The 22,219-nt window shown below is 40.9% G+C and overlaps 1 protein-coding gene across 1 annotated transcript; it reads left to right on the top strand.

Moving 5' to 3' along the window:
• Nucleotides 1-2,564: 2,564 nt before the first annotated feature.
• On the top strand, nucleotides 2,565-22,209 carry ctsa (cathepsin A). Its single transcript, XM_064967570.1, has 15 exons — nucleotides 2,565-2,703; nucleotides 2,920-3,080; nucleotides 3,375-3,486; nucleotides 4,219-4,269; nucleotides 4,849-4,935; nucleotides 5,322-5,477; nucleotides 13,079-13,170; nucleotides 13,370-13,454; nucleotides 14,401-14,492; nucleotides 17,572-17,650; nucleotides 18,124-18,272; nucleotides 18,747-18,822; nucleotides 19,905-19,994; nucleotides 20,245-20,346; nucleotides 21,041-22,209. Exons 2-15 carry the CDS (start codon nucleotides 2,920-2,922, stop codon nucleotides 21,122-21,124), a joined length of 1,416 nt encoding a protein of 471 aa, XP_064823642.1. The 5' UTR covers nucleotides 2,565-2,703; the 3' UTR covers nucleotides 21,125-22,209.
• The last annotated feature ends 10 nt before the right edge of the window (nucleotides 22,210-22,219 follow it).

The raw sequence follows: 22,219 nt of genomic DNA on the forward strand, positions 1-22,219 counted from the left end.
TCTCCCCCTTTGAAGAGGGGGATGACCGCGGCAGCTTTCTAATCTTTGGGAATCTCAGATGATACGAAAGAGAGGTTGAACAGGCTAGTAATAGGGGTTGCAGCAATTTCTGCAAATAATTTTAGAAAGAGAGGGTCCAGATTGTCTAGCCAAGGCTGATTTGTAGGGGTCCAGATTTTGCAGCTCTTTCAGAACATCAGCTATCTGGATATGGGTGAAGGAGAAATGGTGGGGGCTTGGGTGGGTTGCTGTGGAGGCTGCCGGGCAGTTTACCGGGGTAGCCAGGTGGAAAGCATGGCCAACCGTAGAGAAATGCTTATTGAAATTCTCAATTATAGTGGATTTGTTGGTTGTAACAGTGTTTCCTAGCCTCAGAGCATGCCATCCACCATCGCCTAAATTGTTAATATAGAGAGAAGCACATCATAGACCAGCACTATATGTTTTGTGTGAGGATGCGGGATGTTCATTTTAGAGAATTTGGCAGTACGTCCAACCGGCCTCACAAACCGCAGACCATGTGCCCAGGGCCTCCACATCCGGCTTTTAATTTGGATGGGAAAGTATAGAAAATTTGATCTGTTAAGGCAGTTAACCCACAAGCGGTTAACCCACTGTTTCTAGGCCGTCATTGTAAATAATAATTTGTTTTTAACTGACTTGCCTAGTTAAATAAATGTTAAATAAAATGAATATCCACAACTGTAATAGGAGACATTATTTTAGAAAATCAAAGGGGAGGAATTTTGAAAAAAATAAAAGGTGTACCTTTTACAAGAGAGGTTAAGGAACCCACCACACGTATCTGTAGATCTGTAGCTCATATGGACGGTGAAATATTGAACACTTGTCCTATCACAGGAAATATTCATGTAAAATCAGTTAAATAAATAATTGCAATTCTAATGGGTCTAATTTGGAGAGGTGAGAGGTAACATTTTTTTTAAATTCAACTAGGCAAGTCAGTTGAGAACAAATTCTTATTTACAATGACAGCCTAGGAACAGTGGGTTAACTGCCTTGTTCAGGGGCAGAAAGGAAGATTTTCAACTTATCCGCGTGGGGATTTGATTTAGCAACCTTTACTGTTACTGTCCCAACGCTCTAACCACTAGGGTACCTGCCATGGTTTTAGATGTATATGACAGTTGGACTGGAAGCTATAGAAAATTAGCTCTGTATGTGAACTAATAACTACAACTGGAATAGGAAAAATGGGGAGGTGAAAAAAGGGGAGGGATTTTGAAAAACTAAATCGCTTTGTTAAGAGGTCAGGAAACACACTGCACTTGTCTGTAGATCTCGAGCACATGTGGATTGGAAGCCTTTCAAAATGATAATTATGACATTAACTATTAATTTTATAACCAGGGAACTTTAAAATGGGAATTCTTATTGGTGTATCATGGATACGGGACATCAGTGACTGTGCTACAAGTGATTTTTAGCTCGCTAGTCTCGCTTGGCTACAGTAGTTTGGGTAGGAGTGAGAAAGATCATAGGTCTATTTATGTTTGTTGAGCTCGTATTATTTCATAAAATACATTAAAAATAAACAAGTTACAATTTTAGAATGTCATTGTTGTGGTAAAAAAACATAAAGTAAGTTTAAGATCTGTAGATCATTAAATTTGGGGGGAAAAAATCATTTTTTTTCTGCTGTAAAAAAATGTTTTTTTGTGTGATTTTTTACCTTTATTTAACAAGGCAAGTCAGTTAAGAACAAATGCTTATTTTCAATGACGGCCTAGGAACTGTGGGTTAACTGCCTTGTTCAGGGGTAGAACAACAGATTTCTTTTTACCTTGTCAGCTCAGGAGATTCGATTTTGCATTCTTCCGGTTTCTAGTTCAACGCTCTAACCACTAGGCCACCTGCAGCCCCATGATTGTACATGGTCCCTTAGTTGCCAGTGGATAATATTCCCGCATTGAAATCAATGTAAAATCACTTTTTTTAAACGGAACAGAACAGAGAAAAAGGCTGTACCTCGTTCTCTGACATCATCTGATTCTAGATATATCATCATAATCATTCCGTGGAAGCTGTACTGATGAGCAAACTCCAAATTGATGCAAAGTGCATCTTCCTGAATGTTCATGACAAACAACAGATGTATGGAATGGGTCACAAGGTGATACTTTATATATGGGAAAGGAGTATCCCCAGCCAGATAGCATTTACCATGAAGACTGTTCTTATTGTAAGGAAACCAGAGTTTATCCCCTAAAACAAGGTTCCCATCTCATCACTGGTACCTCACAGCACAGAAACATCAACTCATTCTATGGCATAAATCAATTGTCAGCTCCAAAAGCTCCTCTCAGATCCCACAGACACAATAGAGTTATAAGAACCTTATTATGTTGCATAAAACAACCATTTGATGCAATAACAGTATTATAATGTAATCTTGTAATTTCACCCACAACACCACGCTACTAACCTTATGCCGAACCCTAACTTTTTTTCATGAATTTTACACTCCAGCCAATGTTGACTTTGTGGCTGTGGTAACTAGTGACAACCATGTGAGGCCAAACGTCTGCGCAATTTGAAGCGCGCTAATGCGTTGTCATATGACCAGCTCATCACGAGCTCCAGCCGCAAAAGGGAACACATGACGACTCCTTCCGTGATCTTTGAGTGCATAAGTATTGTAGCTGTTTTGTAGGTACCTACGGCCTAATTCGGACGAAAAAGGTAAGTGCCAGTGTTGGTTCAGCCAGCGCATTAATAATGCAGCGTACTCAAATACCCGTTTACGCTTGTTTACTTAAACCTTGGCTAGCCTGTTGCAATCACTGTTGACATCTTCTCGGACTTTAACTAGCTAACGTTAGATTGTCTTTCAAGTCTAGACATGTCATAACTTGTTACTAGTTAAGTGGTTATAATGTCAGGTCATTTTACTCCCAGATGTATCATTTGGTGTTGTCCCTGCTGTTCGGAGCCTTGGGGACTCTCGGCGCACCTGACGTGGATGAAATAAAGTTTCTCCCTGGGCTTCAAAAGCAGCCTAATTTCAAACAGTATTCGGGATACTTCAATGTGGCCGGCAACAAACACCTTCACTACTGGTGAGTGGGTAGCCTTATCTTTTGAGCCATTTTTATAATGGCTTAGAAGTGTCCTACTAACTAGCTACATATGTATTTCAAACCTAAAGGGAGCATTTTATGTGTAGGGCACATGACTTTAGTAATGAGGAAGTGTCTTGGTTTGTATGACGAAACATTCACACCAATACACAGTTTAATTTGACACCCATCCAGCTTATCGCTTGAGTAGTTTTATATTTGATAAATTCCGCAAGTTAATGTCTACAGACTTCATGTGGGTACCGTGTCCTACACTGCTTCCCTGTCATGCAGGTTTGTGGAGTCTCAGAAGGATCCAGCTGCCAGCCCAGTGGTTCTGTGGCTGAATGGTGGCCCTGGTTGCAGCTCCCTTGACGGTTTGCTCACAGAACATGGGCCTTTCTTGGTAAGGAGAAACTCCAACAAACGATCTAGTTGCCTCTTACACTTTAGATTACCAGTGATGTATTGTTCTCTCTTATTGCCCTTTGCTTTTGTCTCTGCCCGATGTTTACCATGCTTTGTTGCTGCCATACTTTGTTGTTTTTAGGGCTCTTGTTGTGATGTGTCTTTGTTCTACATTTTAGAATTAGTCCCAGCTCTGTCCCCGCAGGAGGCCTTTTGGTAGGCTGTCATTGTCAATAAGAATTTGTTCTTAACTAACTTTCCTTGTTAAATAACACAATCTCAGTTTACACTTCTGGGATATTTGGTCAGCTGTGATTTAGTTCTGGGTCCATACATGGTCAAAATTGAGACTTGTGAGAAGTCTTCTTTCTCAATAGGAAACCCTCAATCAAAGCACCAACAACCCTTCTGCTAATTTCACCACATGTGCACTGCAGTTGCAGTTTAAGCACTGCCTTTGCCACATCTGTCCAAATAATCAGTGACAACCCAAACACTGGAACTGCTGCTTGTTATCCTATGCATTCAATCCTGTCGTGACAGATTCTTCGGTACATGCATATAATCTGTCCATGAGAGATTAGATGCTGTTCGTTCAATTCTCCTGTTAGTGTAAATGATCAGAGGGCAATCTTACAACTGAATTTAACATTGTATTCCGTTTAAGTTGTATTGTTGCCATGCCAGTGATTCTGTAGTCTTTGAACGCAGTCTTATGCTCTCATTTCAGATTCAGAACGATGGCATGTCATTGGAGTACAACCCCTATTCCTGGAACATGGTTTGTCTCGTTCCTCTAGTATATCTTTCCTAACCTGGTCCAAGGTCTGTTTGTGCTCTTGCCAACTCCATTGCTGTAATTGTCACGATGGCACAGACTGGCATTCAGACTAGAACGTTATCTTGGTACCAGTCAGAAGTTTGGACATCTACTCATTAAAGGGTTTTCCTTTATACTATTTCTTATGTCGTAGAATAATAAAGACAACTGACGTAACTCAAGTGTTCAACAAATCTAAAAATATTTTTTTTCTTCTTGAAAGTAGCCTCCCTTGACAGCTTTGTACACTTGGTCAACCAGCTTCACATGGAATGCTTTTCCAACAGCCTTGAAGGAGTTCTCACAAATTCTGAGCACTTGTTGGCTGCTTTTACTTCACTCTACAGTCCAACTAAAACGTCTAATTTCTTTAACCTAGTAGCCACCCCCCCAAAAAAGTGTTATTTCATAGTTGCTGTATTTTCTACAATGTAGAAATAGTAAAAATAAAAACCCTTGACTGAGTAGTTGTCTTATTAACCATTCCAGTGGGTGGCAGTGCTCCATTTATACACATTATAGCAGATGTGGTGTTTTTAGATTGCCAACATGCTGTACCTGGAGTCCCCAGCAGGTGTTGGATATTCATACTCAGACGATAGCAACTACACCACCAATGACACTGAGGTGAGTTATCAATATGCACGATACCTGAAGAACCACTGTTTAAGGTTACCAGTTAGGGGACATGTTGAGGAACCCAGGACCTAATTGACTTGTGAAATCATTGGGATTACTCGTAGCCACTGATTTTTAAGTAACGCAATCTATCAGATGCTTTTATCCAATGTGACTGACAAAAGAAATGTATGGCCACACTATTGTATTGGTGACCCTAACTGCAATTTAGCCCACAACCCTTTTCCAACTGAGCCTCACAGGACCACCCATCAAGACTGACACATAAAGAGAAATATTTACATGTGCATTATGAATATCCGATAGCCATTTGCTATTAATGGAGTCACTGCTGTGACTGTACATAAGCTTATGGAGTTGTATATTTTCTCTAGGTGTCCATGAATAACTTCTTGGCCTTGAAAGAGTTCTTCAAAGCCTTCCCAGAGTACATCAAGAATGAGTTCTTCCTGACGGGCGAGAGCTACGGCGGCATCTACATCCCCACCCTGGCAGAGAGAGTGATGGAGGACGCCAGCATGAACCTGCAGGTGAGGAAGATGGCCTGCAATCCCAAATGCCACCCTATCCCATGGGCAAAAGTAGAGCAGAGCACTCAATAGGAACTGGGATGCATCTGTAGGACTTAATCCCTTCAGTCACTCTCTCGAGTAAAATCCATAGTGGTTGGCCTATTTGAGTGCAAGGTTGAGCTGGCTTCACTAAGGCCTATCAATCCAGCCCCTCCTGATCTAGGAGGTTGAGTTACCATGGGTAGAAGGGAGCGATCAAGTTGTATGTTTGGCAATGTCTACTGGCTACCACGCTCCCCCATTGACAGTTGTTGCATTGTAGGGGTTTTCCTCAACACTGGTCTTTGACGAAATGCTTTCTGCTTGGTTTAGCCTAATGCGCACCACTGCATTTAAAATTGTTTGTCATTGTCGGTTGTGGTACATTTTCACCTAAATCCTCAAGTAAGAAAGGATGTTAAATGTTTTTCCTCCAGGCTAATGTAGGCTATTTCATAGCTTTATTTTCAGGTCTCCTAATCATGCTGGCTATTCATAACCACATTCATGTAAAGCTTAGACGATAATTTTAAATACTGTTATAGTTTAATGGCAACAGGGTCATCTGCCTTCCCTATAGCTCATTATGGTGGGAAGTTGCTATAGACAACCAAGTGCTAACAGTCTTGATCTCATTATCAGGCATTTCAAACATTATCCAGAGGTTTATTTTCGGGTGTTTTCAATATAGACTGGCTGTCATCAAGCTGCCCACTCCAGAAAAAGCTTCAAACTGTAACCAGTGCCTCCATCCTGGTTCAGGTTGTCAACCTATCAGGGTTGTTACAAACAGCACAGGAATGAAATCTTGTGTTGATCAAATCTTTAGCTTTAAAGCAGTATCCATGTCCATAGGATGTAGTGATCACAATATAATAGCCATATCTAGGAAAACTAAAGGCTGGGCCTAATAGTGTAGAAGACAATATAATATGTTTTCTATGGACTCTTGTGTTGTAAAGAATATTTGCTGGTGTGTAATGAGGAGCAACCAGATGTGCACTTATGAAATTGCTTATTCCAGTTACTAATAAGCATGCATCAGTGTTAGAAAATTACTAAAATGTTCAATCCCTGTGGATTGATGAATTTGAAAATTGCATGGTTGAGGCGACAAGTGTGGCAATGAAGTGGCTGCACAACTGATTGGCAAATAGATCAGGTGACTAAACTGGGAAAAAAGTAATAATACTAAACTAAGAAATCATAGTAGATAGTATTGGAGCACCTTGAATAAAACTTTGGCTCATTAATCACAACCCACGGTTTTCATCAGCGAGATTAGCAAATTTCGGCATGACATGCCAGCGACAAAGACCAACACTACATCTAGTATTACATTCAGACACTCTTACTTTTCCCACATTTTGCTACATTATAGCCTTGTTCTAAAATTGATTGAATTATTTTAATCTACACACAATACCCTGTAAAACAAAAACAGGTTTTAGAAATGTTAGTAGATGTATTTTTTTTTTAAATAATAAATTCAGATTCTTAGCTATTAGACTAAAATTGAGCTCAGGTGTGTCCTGTTTCCATTTCTCATCCTTCAGATGTGTGTACAACTTGATTGGAGTCTACCTGTAGTAAAGTCAATTGATTGGACATGATTTGGAAAGGCACACATCTGTCTATATAAGGTCCCACAGTTGACAGTGCATGTCAGAGCAAAAATGATGCTGAGGTTGTAACTGTCTATAGAGCTCCGAGACAGGATTGTGTCACATTACAGACCTGGGGAAGGGTACCAGAAAAACACTTCTGCAGTATTGACGGTCCCCAAGAACACAGTGAACCCAATTTTTGTTTGGAACCACCAAGACTCTTCTCGAGCTGGCTGCCCAGCCAAAATGAGTAATCGGAGTAGGGGTCTTTGTCAGGTAGGTGACAAATAACCCGATGGTCACTCTGACAGAGCTCCAGAGTACCTCTGTGGAGATGGGAGAACCTTCCAGAAGGACAACCACCTCTGCAGCACTCCACCAATTTAGGACTTTATGGTAGTGGCCAGACGGAAGCCACTCCTCAGTAAAAGGCACATGACAGCCGGCTTGGAGTTTGCCAAAATGCACCTAAAGGACTCTCAAACCATGAGAAATAAGATTCTCTTCTGACAAATTGATCCATGACAAGAACCTGCTCCAAAGCAGTTGTGACCTCAGACAGGGGTGATGGTTCACCTTCCAACAGGACAACGACCTTAAGCACACAGCCAAGAAAACACAGGAGTGGCTTCAGGACAAGTCTCTGAATGTCCTTGAGTGGATCAGCTAGAGCCTGGACTTGAACCCCATCAAACATGTCTGGAGAGACCTGAAAATGGCTGTGTAGCAAAGCTCCCCATCCAACCTGACAGAGCTTGAGGATCTGCAGAGAATGGGAGACACCCAAATACAGGTGTGCCAAGCTTGTCATACCCAAGACTCGGTTGTAATTGCTGCCAATCGTGCTTCAACAAAGTACTGAGTAAAGGGTCTGAATGCTTAAGGAAATGTGATACTTCAGTTTATTTTTAATACTTTGCAAATGTACTTGTGTCGCTTTGAGGGGGAATAACAATTTAACATTTCAGTTTAAGGGTATAAAGTAACAAGCGAAGGTCTGAGTACTCTGACAATTATGAAAGGCAAGTGTGGAAGAGATGAATGTTCTGTCAATGACAAGCCACCGTGGTCTGACAACTTGGCTGAAATTACTGAGCATAATGGGATGATATTGCCATGCCTAACTTAAATTTTAATCTTACTAGAAAGTGTGTCCTCAAGCTTGGAGGGGTAACAAATTTTGCTGCTACCCAAGAATGGTAAAGCCCCTTTTTACCAGTTAAAATGGCTGACCAATCAGCCTGTTACCAAACTTCTGGAAATAATTGTCTGACTAGATACAATGCAAATTAACAGCAAACCAATTGACAAGACTTGAGCATGCTTATAGGGAATGACATTAAACAAGCACAGGACTTACAGGAATGATAAATTGTGGGTGTAGACTTCAGTGCAGCTTTTGACATTATTGGTCTGATGGCAAACTTCTTATGCTTTACACCCCTGCTGTATTTTGGATTGTTACCTTAATGGTAGCCTCTAAACATAATCCAGGTAGAATCAGGAATGCCCCAGGGCAGATGTCTACACCGCTATTTAAAAAAATAAAGTTAAAAAATTAGAACTTTAACCTGTCTGGCACCAGTGGGACGGTAGCGTCCCACCTGACCAACATCCAGTGCAAGTGCAGGGTGGCCAATTCAAACATCTCATAATTAAAATTCCTCAAACATACAAGTATTGTACACCATTTCAAGGCTAAACTTCTTGTTAATCCAGCCACAGTGTCTGATTTCAAAAAGGCTTTACGGCAAAAGCACACCATGCGATTTTTTTTTTTTTAAGTCAGCGCCTAGCCACAGAACCGTACAGTCATTTTCCAACCAAGGAGAGGTCAGAAATAGTGTTAAAATTAATCACTTACCTTTGCTCTTCATCTGATGGCACTCCCAGGTCTCCTTGTTAGACACATTAGGATGTTTTGGGACATCTTTAGGATGTTTTTAATCTTCAATATTCCAACTGGACAATTCCCTTGTCTTCAGGAATGAAGGGGAACTCACAACCACACGTGTGACTAAACTCCAGGCTTTCAACCAGATCACTGGTTCAAACGGCTCTTATTCGCTCCCCTTTCACAGTAGAAGCCTGAAACAACATTTCTAAAGACTGACATCAAGTGGGAAGCATTGGGAAGTGCAATTTGACCCCATTTACACTGTATATTGGATAGGCAATCACTTAACTACAAACCTCAGATTTCCCACTTCCTGGTTGGATTTTTCTCAGGTTTCCCCTGCCATATGAGTTCTGTTATACTCAGACATCATTCAAACAAACTTCAGTGTTTTCTATCCAAATCTACTAATTATATGCATATTCTAGCTTTTGGGCCTGAGTAGTAGGCAGATTACACTGGGCACACTTTTTACCCGGACATGAAAATGCTGCCCCCGAATACAAAAGTTAATGACATGGCCTAAAATTCATGTCTACACTGCATTTCAAATAGTCAGCAATCGAATGAATTCAAGGCTAAATATAAGACCTGCTAATTTAACTGACTTTCTTGCATTAATCACTGATCTGGCTTTCAAGTCTGTCTATGAAAATGCCCTTTATGTTACAAATATAACTAGAAGCATGCATAATGCACTTTCATTAACTTATTGTCATGGGCATGGAAAAACTCTCCTCAACAAGCCCATGTGCTAGTGGTTAGTCAACTGATCTTTATTTCAAGTTTAGATATATTTGCTAGCTTACAAAAGTTAAAGTTGCATTGTTTTTCAGGTTATTTAGAATGTGACACAGCTATTGAAAGCTCAAACCAAGTTTATCCACCCAACAGTTCAAATGGCTTAACTGACAGATTTTCCCACCAGCCTGTGTACACACTCACCCTACTTTAGGAGAAGTCTCCTTCCCTCAACATTACATCTTTATTGCTAGGCAGGAAATATAGTGATGTGGGTAATTCAATGCCATACAACATGTGGCTTCCAACTGCTTTTAAATGCTAGTAAAACTAAATGCATGCTCTTCCGACTAGCATCACTACTCTGGACGGTTCTGACTTAGAATATGTGGACAACTTCAAATACCTAGGTGTCTGGTTACTGTAGACTAACATTAAACATCTCCAATCCAAAATTAAATCTAGAATCGGCTTCCTATTTCGCAACAAGCATACCTCACTCATGCTGTAAAACTGACCATCCTATCGGGCCTTGACTTCGGCGATGACATTTACAGAATAGCCTCCCTCCACTTTGACCAATATGCTCTTGTTGACTGTTTCTCACTACATATTAATTGGTAAAGCCCCGCCTTATCTCAGCTCACTGGTCACCATAGCAACACACTCCAGCAGGTATATTTCACTGGTCATCCCCGAAGCCAACGTAACCTTTGGCCGCCTTTCCTTCCAGTTCTCTGCTGCCAATGACTGGAACTAATTTCAATATCACTGAAGCTGGAGACTTTTATATTTCCCTCACGAACTTTACGCATCAGCTGTCAGAGCAGCTTACCGATCACTGCAGCTGTACACAGCCCATCTGTAAATAGCCCATCCAACTACCTACCTTATCCCCATATTTGTTTTTTCTTTCTTGAACACCAGTATTTCTACTTGCATGTAGTTGAAGTTTACATACCTTAGTCAACTACATTTAAACTCGTTTTTTTCATAATTCTTGACATTTAATCCTATTAAATTCTCTTTTTAGGTCAGTAAGGATCACTGCTTGATTTGAAGGGAAATTATGATTTATAGCTTTTATTTCTTTATCATTCCCAGTGGTTCAGAAGTTGACATGCACTCCATTAGTATTTAGTAGCATTGCCTTTTAAGTTGTTCAACTTGGGTCAAATGTTTTGGGTAGCCTTCCACAAGCTTCCCACAATAATTTGAGTTAGTTTTGTTGCATTCCTCCTGACAGAGCTGGTGTAACTGAGTCAGGTTTGTAGGCCTCCTTGCTCGCACACGCTTTTTCAGTTTTGCCCACAAATCTTCTATAGGATTGAGGTCAGGGCTTTGTGATGGCCACTCCAATGCCTTGACTTTGTTGTCCTTAAGCCATTTTGCCACAACTTTGGAAGTATGCTTCGGGTCATTGTCTGTTTGGAATACCCATTTGCGACCAAGCTTTAACTTCCTGACTGATGTCTTGAGATGTTGCTGCAATATATCCACATCTTTTTCCGCCCTCATGATGCCATCTATTTTATGAAGTGCACCAGTCCCCCCCCTGCAGTAAAACACCCCCACAACATGCTGCCACCCCCATGCTTCACGGTTAGGGATGGTGTTCTTTGGCTTGCTAACCTCTGTCTTTTTTTTGCTCCAAACATAATGATGGTCATTAAGGCCAAACAGTTCTATTTTGTTTAATCAGACCTAAGGACATTTCTCCAAAAAGTACGATCTTTGTCCCCATGTGCAGTTGAAAAACCGTAGTCTGGATTTTTTTAACGGCGGTTTTGTAGCAGTGACTTCTTCCTTGCTGAGCAGCCTTTCAGGTTGTCGATATAGGACTTGTTTTACTGTGGATGTAGATACTTTTGTACCTGTTTCCTCCAGCGTCTTCACAAGGTCCTTTGCTGTTCTGGGATTGTTTTGCACTTTTCGCACTAAAGTACGTTCATCTCTAGGAGACAGAACGTGTCTGCTTTCTCAGCAGTATGATGGCTGCGTGGGCCCATGGTGTTTATACTTGCGTACTATTGTTTGTACAGATGAATCTGGTACCTTCATGCATTTGGAAATGGCAGAGGCACTGAGTTTGAAGGTAGGCCTCTGAAATGCATCCACAGGTACACCTCCAATTGACTCATGTCAATTAGCCTATCAGAATATTCTAAAGCAGTGACATCCTCCTCTGAAATTTTCCAAGCTGTTTTAAAGGCACAGTCAACTTAGTGTATGTAAACTTCTGACCTGCTGGAATTGTGATGCAGTGAAATCTTTTGTTGCCTGCTTTGTTTTATTTAGAACTTGTTCTCAACTGGCCTACCTGGTGAAATAAAATTAACTGGCTTTGAGTAAATCCAGTGTCTATGAATGCGGATGACTCAACACTACACGTTAGTGACTGAAATGACTGCAACTCTTAACAAAGAGCAGCAGTTTCAGAATGGGTGGCAAGGAGGAAGTTGGTCCTAAATATTTAAAACTAAAAGCATTGTATTAGACAAATCATTCGCTAAAACCCAAACATTAACTTAATCATGCAATAAATGTGGAAATTGAGCAAGTTGAGATGACTAAACTGCTTCGTATAACGCTGGATTCTTAACTGTCATGGTCAACATATTGATACAGTAGTAGCTTAGCTGGATAGTCTATCCTTAATAAAATGCTGCTCTGCCATACCAAAGCTATCAACAAGGCAGGCCCTAGTTGTCGCACCTTGACTACTGTTCAGTCGTGTGGTCAGGTGCCACGGACCTCGGATGTACTATTGTCTCAGAACAGGGCAGCATGGCTGGCCCTTAAACATACACAGGGTGCTAACATATATGTCAATCTATCATGGTTCAAAGTGGAATAGTTTGACTTGATCCCTACTTGTTTTTGCAAGAGGTGATGACAATTTGAATGTTTAGTGCTGTCTGTTTAAATTGCTTGCACACAGCTCAGTCACCAATGGCTACCCCACAAGCAATGCCACCAGAGGCCTCTTAGTCCCCAAGTCCAGAACAGACTAAGGGAGGTGTATAGTACTACATGGAACTCTATTCCACATCAGGTAACTGCAAGTGCTAGAATCAGATTAAAAAAATAATAATGAGCTTTATGGAACAGCAGGTACTGTAAAGAGACACTTGTCTGCACACTCTACCTACATGTAAATGGTAATATTGGTGTATGGGGTTAATATACATTTTGTATTGTAGATCACATATTATACCACTGAGTTCCTTAATGTGTTTGGACCCCAGGTACAGTAGCTGCGTCCTTGGAAGGAACTAATGGCGATTCCCTAATACAAATAATCAGATGAACAATTTGTTTGTTTTTTCTCCCAGGGTATTGCAGTTGGCAATGGGATGTCAAGTTATGAGATGAACGACAACTCTCTCGTCTACTTTGCTTATTACCATGGACTCCTTGGGACAAGGTACTGTTATTGCTTTTTCCTTATGTCATATCCTGGTCTCAGATCTGTTTTGTCTCCTTGCCAACTTATGTTTTTGTCAAAGCTAAGCATGCTGGGTATGATGGTACCAAGAGACTAGCTCTTAGTCAGGCTCTGTTTTTTAAGTGAAGCCTACATGCACAGAATGACCACTGGTTATTTGGTTCTGTGTTCCTGGCAGTTTGTGGAGTGACTTGCAGGCCTATTGCTGTGACGGTGGAAAATGTGACTTCTACAACAATCAGAACCCTAACTGCTCCAGCAATGTGAGTCCATTTACGATGATTGATTCTCCATTTAATAGCTCTTGGATTTATTGACAACATTCTTCGGTCACATTGATTCTCAATGGAAACAAGGCACTAAACATTATTGTAAGTCTAGAGGTATATTCAGTATTTGCTATGACTAGTTTGTCTAAATTTCTGTTAATTGTCAGCACCAATTTACTTGTTTTACTATTTCTATACACAGTACCAATCTAAAGTTTGGAGACTTACTCATTCCCTATGAAATTACACCTATTGAATCATGTAGTAACCAAGTGTTTATAAATAAATCAAAATATATTTTGATTTGTTTAAAGTAGCCACACTTCACTGTTTTGCATTCTCTCAACCAGCTTCATGAGGTAGTCACCTGGAATGCATTTCAGTAACAGGTGTGCATTGTTAAAAGCTCACTTGTGGAAGTTCTTTCTGCAAAGTGTTTAAGAATATTAGTTGTGTTGTGACAAGGTAGAGGTGGTATAAATATGGCCCTATTTCGTAAAAGACCAAAACCCCTCCAGGCTGTGTAAGAGCTATTTGACCAAGAAGGGGAGTGCTGCATCAGATGACCTGGCCTCCACAATCCCCTGCCTTCAACCCAATTGAGATGGTTTGGGATGAGTTGGACCACAGAGTGAAGGAAAAGCAGCAAACAAGTGTTCAGTGTATGTGGGATCTCGTTCAAGACTGTTGGAGAAGCATTTCTCATGAAGCTGGTTGTGAGAAGGCCAAGAGTGCAAAGCTGTCATGAAGGCCAAGGGTGGCTACTTTGAGTCTAAAATCTATTTTGATTTGTTAACACTTTATTGGTTAATAAATAATTCCATAAGGGTTCAGTTTGTCTTCACTATGAATCTATAATATAGTAAAATAGACACCCTTGAATGAGTAGGTGTCCAAAGTTGTCTGGTACCTATATTAATTTGATCTTTATATCACCTAGCTTAATGAGGTGCAGGATGTTGTCTACAATTCTGGACTGAACATCTACAACCTGTATGCCCCCTGTCCTGGAGGAGTTGGCCAGAGAGTTGGGTAAGACATTTACATTACATTACATTTAAGTCATTTGGCAGACGCTCTTATCCAGAGCGACTTACAAATTGGTGAATTCACCTTAAGACCAGTTACTTGACACATTTCACTGTCTTCACACAAGAACCAGCTTAACTCCTTCTACATGAAAATGAAGGATTTCAAGTTGTGGTCAATTAAATTCGGGCAGCTAACATACTCATTTTTGGAATTTAGATCTGTTTACTTCCTGGATTGAATTGGAATGTACACCCTAACCTGCTTAATACACATGCTATGGTAATTCACCTGAATCTCAGACCTGAGGTGTATCCTATGATTTTAGGTAATGTATTTTTGCTTTCCTAAAGCTATCCAGCTTCAGCCATTCTACTATGGTGGTTATTACTTGTCCGCTAACTCTAGCAGGCACGTGCATGTGATGCATGCTAGTCAAACGCCCAACTCTTGAGACCATGTGAAACACCCTTGGATTGATAAGTCAATGCCACATTGTTATTTGTGGTGGAATCTTACAGATTCTGTAGTCTATGGTGTGAAATGGGCTCTTTTTGAAGTGCTGGCTTTATTTTATTATCATCAGTGTATTTCTTATCAATTCACAAGCAATACATAGCGTTACTTTTTAGTGTGAAGTTAGAGTAATTCTCATTACTAAATGTGATTAATTGGAACGGTCATTAAGACACTAACAGCTTAAAGACTGTAGGCAATTAAAGTCACAGTTATGGAAACTTAGGACACTAAAGAGGTCTTTCTACTGACTGAAACACCAAACAAAGATGCCCAGTGTCCCTGCTCATCTGTTTTACAGGGAAGACATCCTCCTCCCATGTGGTACCCTTCCTGCAGGCTTATCCTGACATGACCCTTCGGCATGACAATGCCATCACGCACAGAACGAACAATATGGCTGATTTCCTGCAAGACAGGCATGTTGGTGTTCTGCCATGGCCGGGAAGGGTAGCCTGGTGGTTAGAGCGTTGGACTTGTAACCGAAAGGTTGCAAGTTCAAACCTCCGAGCTGACATGGTACATATCTGCCGTTCTGCCCCTGAACAGGCAGTTAACCCACTGTTCCTAGGCCATCATTGAAAATAAGAATTTGTTAACTGACTTGCCTAGTTGAATAAAGGTTTAAAAAAAAAAAAAAAAAAAAATGGCCAGCGACGAGCCAAGATCTCAATCCCATTGAGCACGTCTGGGACCGGTTGGCTCGGAGTGTGAAGTCCACGGCCACCCCCCCCACAGAAATGTCCTGGAATTTGCCGGTGCCTTGGTGGAAGAGTGGGTTAACATCTCACAACCAGAACGGGCAAATCTGGTGTTGTCAATGAGATGTAGCTGGTGGTCACACCAGATAGTGACTTTTGATTTTGACCCCCCCCTGTTCAGGGATATTAATCAATTTCTGTTAGTCACACGTCTGTTTGTCTCAGTTTGTCTCACTCATGTTCATACATTTACACATGTTAAGTTTGCTGAAAATAAATGTTGAGGGTTTCTTTTTTGCTGAGTGAAGTATATGGCTCTGCATACAGTAGGTCCAAACTCTTCAAATCAAATTTTATTGGTCACATACACATGGTTAGCGGATACTGCATGGTCAGAACATTTTACAATTTCACAACTACCTTATACACACAAGTGTAATGGAATGATTAAGGATGTGTACATATACATATATGGTTGGCTGAACGGCATAGGCAAGCTGGTGTAGAGTAATGTATGTAAACATTATATAAATTGTCATTGTCATTGACTAGTGATGTATTTATTAGTGGCTTGAGAGTTGAGTCCGTATGTTGGCAGCAGCCACTCAATGTTAGTGATGGCTGTTAAACAGTGATGTCCTTGAAGCTGTTTCAGTCTCTCTGTCCCAGCATTGATGCACCTGTACTGACCTATCCTTCTGGATGATAGCAGGGTGAACAGGCAGTGTCTCAGGTGGTTGTCCTTTTTTTCTTTTGGCCTTCCTGTGACATCGGGTGGTGTAGGTGTCCTGGAGGGCAGGTAGTTGGCCCCCACATATGTAGTTGTGTCTTGGCTATCATTAATGTTATGATTTATCAAATCGAGTAACTGTTTAATTAAAATCCTGTAACAATTTCCTCATTATAGCAGTCTTGGCGCACCATGGAAAAGTTGAGTTACCATTTTTCCGAATAAACTCTAAAATCTTTTAGTCATCAAATAGTTGATACCTTTGACTATCTCATTCTGAATGTCGCTAAATCCTTATCTGCATGAACCCGAGCATAAATAAATCGCACAGAATTACTTAAACACACAAAACAGAATAGCTTATACATTGATTAGTACATAATGCAATGTAAATTCCCTAGTGGACTAAACCCTATGACGACTTGGTAGACAATTGAAAGGGGTGGGGACAGAATGGACAAATTATATACAGTTGAACTAGGCTCATGGAAATGCTAATACTTTGCACATGAACGGCCGCTCATTCGAAAGAGGGTGTTTACAAAAGGAGTCTGTGGTTGCGTGGTTGCTGACTTAAGACTTCATATGGAAAAACATTTCTCTCATTTTAAGGCCAACATTACATCTCTCAGTCTCATATTTAATCATAAGTTCCCCAGCATTTGGATGTGAATCTGATCGCTGGGAAATATATACATTCAGAGTTCTCCTGTCCTTTGTTACAAATTAGTAATGAATTCGATATTGTTTTAAGTACACACTTACCCTTCCAACTGCTTGGAATACAGATATTGTTTCATTCAACCTTTTGTTACCATAATGCAACGTGAGTGTCTCTCTCGCGGAACAAATAGATTTAACTTCCATTTCTGAGAGGGGGTGAGTTTCCCTGCAGGTATTTACAACTGTCATAAAACATGCAGCTTCGCCCCTCTTCCCCTCTGTGGGAGAGGGCGCTGTTGAGCGGACCCACTGTAACCTGGTCCTTCAGCTCTGAACCCGGGTCATGACAGGGCCCTGCATACAGGAGGTCGTATAGTAACTCCTCTCACCACCTATGCTCTGCATAGGTTAAGCTAGTAGGTGTCTGTCTTCTCCAGATGTGTTAATGTCCTCTTGCTTTCTTCTCTGACAGCACTGACAATGGGCACCTGGTGATTCGAGATCTGGGTAACAGTTTCATTAACCATGAATGGACTCAACTCTGGAACCAGGTACAGTAATTTACTCTAAAGGAATACTTTGAGGACCTGTTTCAATGATTCCTTTTCACGTCTTCGGATGTTCACATTCTAGCTGATTTAGTTAAATTATGTATTCGCTGTATGCAATGTTAACTTTTAGTTTTGAGGAGTTTACCAGTCCCTTCAGTTAGCGTTTCTCATCAGTAAGGCTGGGTGTATATACTCAAAGCGATCTCTGTAGCAAAACGTAAAGAGCAAGCATGGTTTCAACCTACGTGTACTAAAATGTCCATAAGGATCTCGTCTGTACGATGCATGATTACGTCATAGTATGTCTAGTGCAGTGTTGACCAAGGGCAGGGAACATATTCTGACTGCAAATCAAGTCTTTCATTATATGAATTTAAATTAAAATCCTTCTGACTTCAATTCAAATGGACCCCCGACCCTGGTGTAGGAGACTTTATATCCGGCCTTAGTTGTGTACCTCTCCGATCTCGTAGAAGCTGAAGGGTGTGGCGTCTCTGTACAAGCTTGTGAGGCTGGACCCTCCCTGCACCAATTCTACCCCGTCTACCTTGTACCTCAACAACCCCTACGTCAAAGCAGCCCTCCACATCTCCCCCTCTGCTCTACCCTGGTCGGTCTGCAGGTAAGTGACGACGTCACGGTTCTCTGACGTTCAGAGGGTAGATAATATGGTCAAGATACAGGTCCTACATCCAGGTCTTGACACTGTCTTTTAACCCTTTATAGGACTGGGTGTTGTGGGTGGGTTTATAGTCTAGATTACCTAGGAGAAGTTGTTTTTAAAATGTTAATTTTTATACAATACTGATTTCTGTAATACTGAGTGGGGCAGAGCTGCACAATCCTGTGTAGTCATTCACCCATGTTGTTGGAACCTGTCGTTTTGGGTCGGCACGAGAGAAAAGGCTTTCACTGGGGCCAATAAAAGGTGATTGGTTCGGAGAGCAACAAACTTGCGCTGGGTTAAATTGTTTAATTGATAAGTGCTGTTTTGTGGTTTAGACTGGACCTGTTTTCCCCATCACTGTATCAATATAAATAACTGTAGGTTTAGGTCTTGATCAAGCTGGACTATTTGTGTTCTCTGCTGTTACAGCGCTGAGGTGAATCTGAACTACAACCGGCTGTACATGGATGTGAGGAAGCAGTACCTGAAGCTGTTGGGAGCTCTGGTGAGCTTGTTAGTGTGGTCTTCCATATACTGTGTTTGAGCTTGCCTGGAACAATGGCGCCAATATAATGGTTCTGAAAGTGCGAACCCTGCACCATATTTGGCACTCCAGGCAGGCTCCATCACTTGGTGTGTGTACATGAATTCAGTCAAAAATATGGGCACCTACTCATTATTTTCACTGTTCTACAGTGTAGAATAGTAGTGAAGACATCAACTATTGCCACTCCTAGTGAGGGTAGCAACAGTGCTGAATTTTCCCAATTTATAGATGTCTTATTGTGAACTAATGAACATCAAGGCTTTTAGATACTTCAGTAACCCTTTCCAGCTTTATGCAAGGCAACTATTCTTAGGTCTTCTGAGATCTTTTTTTGTTCGATGCATGGTTCACATCAGCTGACGCTTCTTGTGAAAAGCAAACTCAAATTTTGTGAAGTTTTTTATTATTATTTTTTTAAATAGGGCAAGGCAGCTCTAACCAACGTCTCATTGATTGGACTTAAGGTTAGCTACCTAAATTAGCTTTTGGGTTCATACTTTTTCCAACCTATACTGTGAATGTTTTTTTAAGAAGGAAATATTACTTTTTTTTACCTTTAACTAGGCAAGTCAGTTAAGAACAAATTCTTATTTTCAATGACGGCCTAGGAACAGTGCCTGCCTGTTCAGGGCAGAATGACAGATTTGTACCTTGTCAGCTCGGGTTTGAACTTGCAAACTTCCGGTTACTAGTCCAACGCTCTAACCACTAGGCTACCCTACCCTATTCACTTTTAACAAGGGTTATGTTAATTGAAATGCATATCAGGTGACAACCTCATGAAGCTGGTTAAGATGTCAAGACAAAGGAGGGCTACTTTGAAGAATCTCAAATATAAAATAAATTTGATTTTAACACTTTTTGGTTACTACATGATTCCCTATGTTTCAACGTTTTGATGTCACTATTCTACAATCTCAAAAATCCTAGAATGAGTAGGTGTCAACTTTTGACTGGTACTGTATGTGTATGAACCCAGGTCTGACTGTAATTAGTGGTCTTGGCAGTAGTGCTATAAATGTCTTCCGTCTGTCTTGTAGAAGTACAGAGTGCTGGTGTACAACGGTGACGTAGACATGGCCTGCAACTTCCTTGGGGATGAGTGGTTCGTGGAGTCTCTCCAGCAGGAGGTAGATTAACCTTTTGCACAAAGTAGAGACACTACATGACCGGATGGAAACTGAACAGAGATGAGGCTGCTGGTGTCATGTCCGGTTCTGTGTGCACCATGGGAAGTTTCCCTTGAGTACAGCTCTAAGATCTGATTCCTTTCTCTCAATCAATTTAGTGGGAAATGCTAAACTGATGCAAGATCAGCAACAACTTCACCCTGTTCTATACTGTGGCATGGCCCTTGACCTCTGGCCCATTTCTCCCCAGGTCCAGGTGAAGAGGAGGCCTTGGCTCTACTACACCGGCGAGAGTCAGCAGGTGGGCGGTTTTGTCAAGGAGTTCTCCAACTTGGCCTTCCTCACCGTCAAGGTAACAATTCAACCAAATATAAAATTTGAACCTGTTTTCCATCATTACCTGTGGCTGTATGGATTTCTGGTTGCAAGTACTATCATTTAGAACAAATTCCATTTAACATACTAAACTCTAACCCCCTGCCCTCTCCACTAGCCTGTTTGTGGATTTGTGCAAACTAACTTCAGTAGGTAGAGCAATTTTAACCCCAAAGACTTTGTATTAGATTACTGAGCTGAAGGCTAGGCAAGGTTTCAGATCTCAGACAAGACAACGATTCACAGAACAGTCTTGGTCACCAAACTGCTTCCTCCCTTCCCTTAGACCAAAGGAGTAGGGGATTGTTGGAGGTTTTTGATAATGGTTCCGACCAGACAGAAGTCGGTTTTGCTGTCAGGTATACAGTACATTGTAGCCAATCACTGCAGTAAAAATATTTTAATACTCCTCTGGCGAAGCAGGTACTGTGGTAAGATACCATTTATCTTAACACGGAGCTTCAGAGAAAGTCCAGATTGGTGTTCAGTCTTGCCTGGAAAAACACAGGAGTGCTTTGAACCAGGATTGTGTTCAATAGACACCAAATGGATGAAAACAGACTGGGAGGTTTTTTCCCAAGACGTTTAAGCATTTTCCTTTGCGTTCCCTAATGAATATGACCCAGTTTGCTGGGGGAGTGCTAACCAACTTTCTCCTTGTTTATCAACAGGGTTCAGGTCACATGGTCCCCACAGACAAGCCCATCGCTGCCTTCACCATGTTCTCTCGCTTCATCAAGAGACAGCCCTACTGATCTGTGAACAAAGCTTTTAGCCTGGTCCCAGATCTGTTTATGCCTTTTGTCAACCATGGGATTTGGCTGGCTATACAGCAGAAGCTGATCTGGGACCTGCTGTATAATTTGATTTGCACTAGTTTATGATAAAGCACTGGCTTGTATCCAAAGACCACTGACATAATGTTCCAAGTGTTTTGTTAGCCTGATCCCAGATCTGTTTATGCAGTTTCGTCAACCATGGTAGTTGGCTGGCTATACAGCAGAAGTTGATCTGAGACGAGGGCTAGTGTTTTGTATGGCGTCTGCTTCAGACATTTTGATTCTGCTGAGATTGAACTCAATCTATTTGTTAATTAGGAGAAATTTAAAAAAAAAAATGTAATATTCACTCACATTGGCTTGAGCTCTTAGCACTAAGTATGTATTTAGCATTCTGTGTTACACAAGGCAATGGTGGGGTGACACTTTACTTAATTCACTTAGTCTCTCATTGACATCAATCGGGGATGAAGTGGTTATACTTACCTTTATAATGACAATGAAACCTTTAGTTAACAAATATTCTTGTGTTCCTTTTAGTAATTAGTCAATCTTATTAAAAGATTCACTATGCAGAAACCACTTCCTGGTTACTTCCTGGTAACCAAAAAAAAATATTGTTTAGGTTTTGTGCACAAGCTTCAAAGTAAGATGCAAAAATGGAACTTAATACCAGGATGTATAGAAATAGCGCACAAGGAACTGATCTATGCTTCGACTTTTAATGAGTGACAGATCTAGAATGAACATTTCTGTGAATTTGGTTGGGTCACCCAAAGTTCATATTGCAGCTTTAAGTGGAAGTTCAGCTATTAATTAAATAGGATTTACCCTTAATACCTGCCTAGGGAGTTTCTGTTCACTGTCAGGCATTCTTGTCTTTTGGAATAAAACACCTGGATGTGCTGGAAGTCATTAATATATAATAATCTTTAGTTATTACTAGTGCCTCATCACAGAAATGGTTACTTGGAATCATTTTGATCAAAAGGGAACATGTCTGTTTATCTGTATTCACATTGATTCTGCCATGGTTTTATAATAAAACCTGATCATCTTTGTTCACTTGTG

Source organism: Oncorhynchus masou, chromosome 6, assembly GCF_036934945.1.
Source record: "Oncorhynchus masou masou isolate Uvic2021 chromosome 6, UVic_Omas_1.1, whole genome shotgun sequence".
NCBI lineage: Eukaryota > Metazoa > Chordata > Actinopteri > Salmoniformes > Salmonidae > Oncorhynchus > Oncorhynchus masou.